Source organism: Scomber japonicus, chromosome 6 (assembly GCF_027409825.1).
Source record: "Scomber japonicus isolate fScoJap1 chromosome 6, fScoJap1.pri, whole genome shotgun sequence".
Classification (NCBI taxonomy): domain Eukaryota; kingdom Metazoa; phylum Chordata; class Actinopteri; order Scombriformes; family Scombridae; genus Scomber; species Scomber japonicus.
The window spans coordinates 27,441,763-27,450,922 of record NC_070583.1 but is presented as its reverse complement, the minus strand read 5'-3'; the positions used below and the strand labels follow the sequence as shown (position 1 = coordinate 27,450,922).

Here is a 9,160-nt window from a genome sequence, read left to right as displayed (position 1 = left end):
ATCATGCAATATACAGTTGCTAGTAAGATCTTGGTCATTTTTAGTTTTGTTTACAGTGCTGTTTCCGCTGGAAAGGCCTGCATTATGCAACTACTTTTTTTGTTGTTTTTGGCAGTCCAGAGACCTTTAGAGGAGCAGGTGCTCAAAGTTACAAAGGACAATCTGGAACAAGATTTTAAAACATCATACACCAATATAACCAACCTGTTAATTTATAGCAAACAGAGTGACGGAGTGATTCAGATTGTGTCATCTTACCAACAAAGTTCAACAAAGTTAACTTAAAATGTATAATAATTTTCTACAGATTTATATTATTATATCAAAAACAGACTACATTTCAAATTTCCAATCTATTTTCATAGTATATAGAAATCAAGTATACCGAAAAGTAATCTAACTGAGGTATAGATCAGTGCTAAATATTAGAAAGATTGGACACTAAAAACATTCACAGATCTAAAAGTGAATTAGTATTAATGTATAACATACATGACTTACTCTGATCTATATGCAGAACTTACAAAATGCAGCCTACAAACATGACACTTACGCTCTGCTTAAAAACGAGCAAGAATGAAGTAATTTTCTCAAGCAAGCAGCAACACCTGCACACTGATTCACAAATTATACAACATCAGCAGGTGTCTAAACAACCACTCAAATAAAAATTGGATCAATGCCAAATGAATCAGACTCTTTCCATGTGAGTCCAGACAGCTCACTGCAGGTCTCCAACAGCTTCAGCTTCCAAGCAAACTACCTACAACACATGATTATGACATCTGCTGCATCTTTGTTCAAGAGATACATTCACAGAGACATTTAACCATCAGAGAAGAAATTAGCAACCAAAGAAACAGAGGGAGAAAGTGTATCTGACCCACGTCATCTGATGTAGATGAAGATGGAGTATCTGTATGCATAACGTCCCATTGGGTTTGTGGCTGTGTATGTGAACTAGTCTGATATCATTAGCAGCAATTTGTTGTTTCATTTAATTTATTGTTGTTGAGAGGAGTTAGCTTCAGAGCAGCAGCACGTCAGGCCGCTGAAAATCCCCCTAGTACTGTCACCATGTGTCCAGCTAGCCAGACAAAAAAAGAATGTAAAACTGATTTAAGAGATCCTGCCTTAAGGAAGACAGCAGGAGCCCATCCTCCCTTTCTCTCTTCTCACTTCTCCAGACAAGCTGTGTCCCAATGTCCCAGTTCAGGGGCCTGATTTGGGACACAGCTGCAGACGATCATTTTTCCTCTTTCCTGTCCTGCAGGTGTCAGTGTTGAGGCATTTTAATCAGAATTTCAGTCATGGATTTTATCCAAAGAAGAGAGAAAATATTTTCTAAATTATATTGAGATTTGGTGATGTTTTTTTGGTTTTTTGCTCCAACCAATTACCTCTACCGACAGGCAGAGGAGGACCAACCTCCTCTTCCTGTGGATCAGCTTCCTCTTGTAGGAACTGCTTTCCACTGCAGAAATGCTCCCTAAATGAACTGTTGTAGTGAACATGTATATCTGCCCTAAAAACATTAAGTCATGTTATTAATTTACTCTTTTTTTAATATCAACTGAAATATAAGAAGTGACATATCAAAATGTTGACTGAAATCTAAACAAATGTCAGCAACACTTTCATTCAGTCAGTTCCCTATAGAACATATGTAGGCGACACATATTGATTATTTGTGCAATGACAGAAGAATCACAAATATCTGGTTGGTTACTTACTTATCATTGATGTGGATTTATTTTTGATCATTGTCTCCCATTTTTTAGATTTGCCTCCAGAGAGATGGATATCTTTATGAATGAGGATTTTACTGTGACCGGTAACACCAGCCATGAAGTAGGACTCGAAAGACTTGAAGACAGCAAAAGTCAAGGACTCAACCACAGTGACCCTTTAGACATGTTTGAAGGCATGGAGGTTCTTCAACGCTTCAAGCTTCTCTTTCTACCTCTCTACTGCATCGTAGTGATCGTGGCTGGTGTTGGAAACGCCTTCCTTTTGGCCTGCATCTTGGGTGACAAGAAACTCCACAACGCCACAAACTTTTTCATCGGGAACTTAGCAGCTGGAGACCTGCTTATGTGTCTGAGCTGTGTTCCTCTGACAGTGTCTTACGCCTTTGACAGCCACGGCTGGGCTTTTGGAAGACCCCTCTGCCACCTGGTCCCTTTGCTGCAATGTGCTACAGTGTTTGCATCAGTGCTTTCTCTCACTGCCATTGCTGTGGACCGCTATATTGTTGTAGGTAAGAGGACAACTTGACTTTATTGTTACTGATTATGGGTATTTTTGATAGTGACGAGAAGCCAATAAATTTAAAGCCGACACATAATTGCTTTAATGAATGAAATAAAATATTTATTTTTCCTTTTCATCTCAGCTCATCCAGTGCGGAGGAGGATCTCTGTATGGGGTTGTGGTGCAGTGACTCTGGGCGTCTGGCTTTTATCTCTGGCCCTGGCTGCCCCTCCATCGCTCTACACACGCTACCTGGACCTGCGACCCAATGGCATTGACTTGGTAGTGTGTGAGGAATTCTGGCCAAATAGTGGCAATCTGCGACTGCTCTACTCCTGCTTCATTCTCATAGCCTCTTATATGATCCCACTGCTGTCTGTCAGCGTATCCTACTGTGCCATTACCATCAGTCTAAAACGGTATTCGGTACCCGGGGAGCCATCCAACAGTCAGCAGTGCTGGAGCCAAAGGAGGAAGAAGACCTTCTCACTGCTAGTGGCCTCAGTGCTTGCCTTTGCCCTGTGCTGGCTGCCCCTGCAGGTGAGTTAGATACAAAGCTAAAGCCACACTTTTACTCTGTATCTAAGCCCTTCAGTGAAATTTGAGAAAGATCTTTTTATAGAATGTAAGCGTGGGAGGGCAATGACGTTTACATCTTCCTATAGGTACAGTATGTCTTAGAAAATCATAAATGCAACAGCAGGGAAGTGGAAAGTAAAGTGAAGCCTTAACTATCTAACCTGATGAGCCAGATGGTTTGATACAATAAACCATCTGAGAAGTTGTCTTTTAAACTATTTGTAAAAGCGCACTTTCAAAGTATACTTGGTAGGTGACTGAATGAACCATCTGTCTATCATCATCTATTGCAGGCTATCTTAGTTTCTCACTGTCGTCACACCTGTAGATGCCAGTAGTTCCTCATAGGATGCTGGTTGGTCCAAATCATAGGCTCAGACACAAGCGCATAACTTGAAGCCTGACTAGATTGGTTCTCATGTGATCTTGTGACTCCAGCTGTCTTGCAAAGTCCATGAGATGATTCAATTTTACACATCATTAACCAGAGTAGCTCATCTTCAGATAAGTGTGGCAACAAAACCAGCATTATATCCACAATGAACCATGCAAAAGCCTAACAGATTAGGATTTTACTTCATATTAATGGAAGAAGAGGGAAGTAGTTACAAAGCAGGAGGGTTGACCAGGCTTGCCTAGGAGTTTTTTTAAATTCTAGAGTTATTGGTAATGCTTTATTTAACAAGAAATTTTATGAGAAATCTGCAGGTGTTAATTAATTTTTAGGACATTTTACAGACAGTGTGGTGGAACTTAATGGGAAAAAACACAGTTAAGTTGGTTTAGATGGTAAGTACCCACTCAATATATTTTTCATATATAGTTTTTAATTTAAATTTTAAATGTGTATTGTCACACAAGAAAAAAATGCAATTTCTTAAATGTTTTTGCTACATGCATTACAATCCAGCTCCTGCATTTTTAGAGTGCCTCTAAGTTGGGTGAATTTAACATAATTCAATACAGATTCATTTCCAATTCAAGTATTTGCATTGTTTTTGTTTAGGTGCTGAACCTATTGCTGGACCTGGACCCAGACTTCCATATCATAGGGAAGCGCTACATAAACGTCTTACAAGTCTGCTGTCATTTAGTGGCCATGAGCTCTGCGTGTTACAATCCCTTCATATACGCCTCACTGCACAGCAAGGTACGCATGCACCTGAAAGGCTATCTCTGTCCTTGTCGACAGAAGAGGATGGTGGAGAGATCGATATCCAGATGCTGATTTCCGACTATGCCGGCTGTGATACAACTCATTTAGCAACTCATGACATGCAGAGTCCTGTACATACCCACAAGCTAACACCCAACCCCTGACACAGATGATAATGTCTGATGTGTCCAGGAGAAAACAAGGCAATGGCTCAACACTCATTTCAACCAGCTTTGTCCATGTTTTTCAAGCAGTTTCTGACTTCAAGACATTTGGTCCTCTCATGTACAGAGTAACCACGGGCAGTGTTGAAAAAGGCCACTTATGACAAACAAGCAAAGAAGCGGATCCAGACCAGACTGTAGCTAAGCATCATGATGAGGAAGATCAAGTTGTCCTCTGGGATCCCTGTGTTTTTCTTGGACGGCTGAGCTGCTGGCATAGACACTAAGCAGATACAGCGGCTTTAAAAAGGCCAGCAGGGGCATAAACAGTGCCTCAGGCTGAGGAGGCGCTATATTGTAGGTGACTGATGCTAGAGGCTGAGATCAGGGGTATGTGCACTGGCTACAGGGGCTGGTTATACTAAAACAGTACATGTTTGACTTCAGGGAGCTGACCGAACAATGAACTCTTCTTGCTGCACATGGATAACAGACAGAAAGAACAGGATGTGCAAAAGACAGAGAGAGATATTTTAGGGTGTCCCTTGTTCTGAATGTCTGTGCTTCAGACGTTATGAACATATTATTCTTATTATCTCACAATTTGCATACAAACAAAACAACTTTATACTTTCAAATTGCATGTGATCATAGTCCAATTTTGCATGTAGGTGACATGCCAATGTAATGCTGCATTCTAACCTCATGTAACATTGTTTGTTTAGGGAAAGATCATGGTTTGGGTTAAAATAGTAAAATGTGGTTAAAATATCTCAATGTGCCACTAAAATGCCAAGTTAAAATGCCAGACATAACACTAAAAATCTAAAAATCTAAATAAAATGTCAAACATGACATTGAGAATGTCTAGTTGGTGGTGTCGAAAAGTGTTCTGCTGCTTTTGCCAACGTCACTTCCCTGGGAAGGATTGGTATATCACCTGCAAAATTGGACATGGTGTATGCAGTGCACGCAGTGTGAAAATGTAAAGTTGTCTTATTTGTAATTTAGAAGAGAGGAGACTGAAGTATCAGTTACTGGTACTGTATATCACGCACCTTATATTAGATTCATCTTGCCTGCTATTAGCAGTGTTATTATGTAGTTTTTTCTAGGATTTGGCTCTTTGTGTGTCATAAATGTACATGGGTAGATATGTTTGTATTAGTGCACACACAATGCTGTGTGCACAGCTTGTGTGGACCTGGGTGAAAAAGACAAAGATGTACAGAAGTTGGAGATTAAATATTTGACTTTCACACCCCTGTTTGTAAAAGTTGAAACTGTACCAAATTCATAAAGGTGTTATCTGATGAGCAGAGTCCCAATGCTTTGACTCTGTCTGGAAAACAACACTGTCACAAATAACCAACTTAATATCTCCAACACATCTTCATAAACAAACAACCACACTAGTCAGTTGTACTTGCACTCCAGAACAACACATGGTAGCGTTTTATCTTTGTGTGGTTACGGTCTGGTCAGATTTCCTTAAATATTTAGGTTTAAAAATTATCACTTGAAATGCAGTTAGTACTGCCTTAAAGTTACGAAACCTTCAGCATCATGGCAACAGTAAAAAAAAAATCAATATGTTACTGTTATTTTTAAAGAAGTGCCCTGACTCGTGGTTGGAAACAGGAAGCAAACTGTTGGTTTTCTTGTGACGATGGTGTGAACTTATTCCGAGCACAAATAATAAAATCGCCTATAAAGATTGCTCTGCTGTCACCACCCCTGCTGAGTTTCCATTAAGTAAGATTAATGCGTTCTAGAATTGTCAGAGCCCAGATATCAAGTTAACATTGCTTCTGTTAAGAGACTCACCCCAGAAGTGACTAATGTAATCTAAATTACATTTAAGCAACATTAATTCTGTTCACTTTGTTATTCGGGGTGTGACAATTTTCATCATTATTACTGCTTATGATAAAAGGATTTTTTTTCTGTTAAGTGAAAGTATTACATTTGTACATCACGTACAATAACAGTTTCATATGGCAGGGTAGATTGTCCATCAACAAAGCAAATCAGCCCATTTGAAAATGCCAAAACACCATTTACTGTGACCGAAAGGAACAAAAACACCCAGTGTAGCTTTGGTACAAGCTTCCTAGCCAGTGCTGTTGGTGCCAATTGTCACTTTTTAACAATCTGTTTACTTTGCTGCCTGTTGCTCGGCAGCTGGATTGCCCTGGCTTTTTTCTTTAAGTGAACCTTGAGACTGAATTCAGCTGTATTCAATTTGATGTTTTGTCCAGATGCTCTCTCTGAAAGGGTCTGCAAGAGAGGTTAGATGTTATAATGGTGAATTTCACCTTGATATGTCAGGAATGGCGGAGCAGGTGGACCCAAATGCAGATACTGCAGGCTCACAAAGTCTGAAAAATGTACTTTGTTTTTCCGACACGAGAGAAACTCAACACGGAGGCAAATCAAACAGAGGCAAGTAAAACAAAGGCTTGGACAATGACTGAACTGGAAACCAAAACCTATATAGATAAGGGATGATTACAAACAGGATAAAGGTGAGTGAAACAAGACACAGGTGAATCACATGAGGAAATCAACTAAGGTGGTAAAACACAGGAAGGAAAAACAACCACACACACAAGGAGCAAAACTCTCAAAATAAAACACAAACTAAAATACAACAGAAACGACAGACAGGATGTGACATGATATACCCTAATGCCACTTGCAGCTTGGTATGAAATGTTAAATATATACTTGTGACATGTTTTAATTAATGAGATGTGATTGACGGTGCTGATAAAATAAGCAAACAACCCCACTGCTGTCATCAGATTTTAGTTTAATACATCCAAAAATTAACTTAAACAATCAAATGAATGTGAAAAAATAACTAAATTTGGCCTGACTTTCTTAGTTGCCTGTGGACTGATTTCTATATAAAGGAATCTAGAAAGTTTTGCTGGAAATCCAAAGAATGTGATGTTTACAGTATGTGCACTCCTGAGTGCCTTGACTATCTCCCATCCCCCTACAGTGCATCACTAGTTGACGTTAGCTTATAAATTGAGTCTGTTAATGTCTTACCCTGAGCTGGCTTTCTTGCCAGGTAGTTAAGCTGGCATTACTGGAAGGCATGTCAAATATATTGTGATATTATGATGTTTAGCTGTCACTCGGACTGACGAAGTTCACGCAAGCAGCAAAAGAATGCTGACTGCAGCTCACTTAATGGCCAATGGTCTCATTAACGAGAATGAATTTCTGATCCTTACATATTGCACCTTTAATAAGGAAAAGAGTCACAGAATAAGGAAACAACACTTTTCTGTCAATATGGTGAGTATGCTGCTACAGCTTTGTTTCAACCTTCTCCAAAACAAGGGAACTTGTCAGAGCTCATGAAGGGCCACAATGACCATAGAATAAACATATTAGTGCAGTATAATCAAATCCAAATGAGTGCACTGTTGGAGTGTAAGTGTATTATTACTCTTCTGTTTCTCACATCATCAGTAAGAAGCAGACACCTTGTTAATACAAGCTTGCTATAAATGTAGAATGCACCTAACACAAACATGGTAAATAAAAGATGCAGCATTTTGCCTTATTTGGAAGACTAAGAGAGCTCTGAAGACTCTCACTTCCACTTCAGTTGTTTGGCTAAGGCTGAGAGCTGCACTACTTCGTTTGCTTTATATTGCAATAAATGGATACACAAACTTTTGACTGGGACAAGGGTGAGTAGCTTCTGATAAAAGACCTGTTCATAAAAACTAAGCTCCTTACAATGAGGATTTAGATTTGGTTGTCCTCTGGGCTGCTATATGAGCTGTGACAAGTTGTCATAATGAAGTTAATGGATTGGAAAGGCGTTACATGAAACAAAAGAATGTTCACAATATACTGCAGGCAATTATTCTGAATAACCACAACTATTAAATTACCACCATAACTGGAAATTGGGTATTGCTGTAACTGTGTAAATCCACTGTTCATATATCATAAATGACTTCTTGCAATGAATATGCTAAAAATGAGCAAAGAAAATATATTGTGGTTGTGTCTGTTGTACATAACCACATGTATTGCATGCATGTGCAAGCACAGTGGTGCACAAAAGACTGCAACTGAATACCAGGCGGGTTTAAAATATACTATGTTGAGTTTTTTAGTTCCTGTCTATAAATTAAAAATGGGAAATAGTGGTTTGTGTCTTTATTTTGTCCTCAATAACTGAAAACTAGTGCACTAGTGTATGTGTGTGTCTTGTGTGTCTGTGTGCACATGTTTTGGTATGAAGAGCATTATGTACCACATGTTAAGCTTAGATATTAACTCTTTTGTGGTTGTCAATGTGTGGTGACAGAGACTGCATATAAATAAAAAGGTGTGAGTGAGTGTCTGAGAACAACTGAAACCTTACATACGTGACCCAGCTTTACATTTAAGAGCAGTAAAAACCACAGGTCGGTAAACAACTGAACAACTGAGGAGAACTTCAGAGTTAGTTGATTAGTCTCTGTTGGTTTATGAGTGAGCCTTTATGGCGACCATTTGATGCACTGTTAATATGTATTTAGATATTAAGTAGTGCAGCTTTAAACTATATTACACCGTCTATTTGTCCAACAGTCATGAGCTCTCTTCCTCTCTTTTGTATTGTGTGTGAGTGTTTAGTCTCTCTTCAAGTTTTGATGCAGGGGGTTTCTGGTACCACTGCTGCCTTCAAGTTGCTCAACATCTTTCTTTAGCCACAATCATCTCTCTAAGCACTTTTACATTCTGACTGAAACTCTTAAACACGTACTTATTACATGGACAATTTATTGTCTTTTTTTTCTCCTTGCTGATTCTTCTACCGTATTTTGCCTGTACATACATTGCATGCCTTCCTGACTTGAAAGAGGAATACTTCCACTGTTGCTTCTCCAGATGAGTTTTCCATATCTACATTTTAGGGTTTAAGTATTAGGGAGTACAGATTGTGAAACCCTCAGAGGAAAATTGATAGCTTTGGGCTTTACATATACAT

General features: G+C 39.1%; 1 protein-coding gene across 1 annotated transcript; it reads left to right on the top strand.

Annotated features, from left to right (window-relative positions):
* Nucleotides 1–1,770: 1,770 nt before the first annotated feature.
* Nucleotides 1,771–4,060, top strand: si:dkey-202l22.3 (7 transmembrane receptor domain-containing protein). Its single transcript, XM_053320244.1, has 3 exons — nt 1,771–2,260; nt 2,396–2,793; nt 3,839–4,060. Exons 1-3 carry the CDS (start codon nt 1,798–1,800, stop codon nt 4,058–4,060), a joined length of 1,083 nt encoding a protein of 360 aa, XP_053176219.1. The 5' UTR covers nt 1,771–1,797.
* Nucleotides 4,061–9,160: the final 5,100 nt, after the last annotated feature.

What these genes read in the sequence shown, in the direction of transcription:
- si:dkey-202l22.3 (XM_053320244.1), top strand. Translation starts at nt 1,798, where the DNA reads ATGGATATCTTTATGAATGAGGATTTTACTGTGACCGGTAACACCAGC. An exon ending in GGACCGCTATATTGTTGTAG is followed by an intron (nt 2,261 to 2,395) that starts GTAAGAGGACAA and finishes TTTTCATCTCAG; the next exon opens with CTCATCCAGTGCGGAGGAGG. An exon ending in TGTGCTGGCTGCCCCTGCAG is followed by an intron (nt 2,794 to 3,838) that starts GTGAGTTAGATA and finishes GTTTTTGTTTAG; the next exon opens with GTGCTGAACCTATTGCTGGA.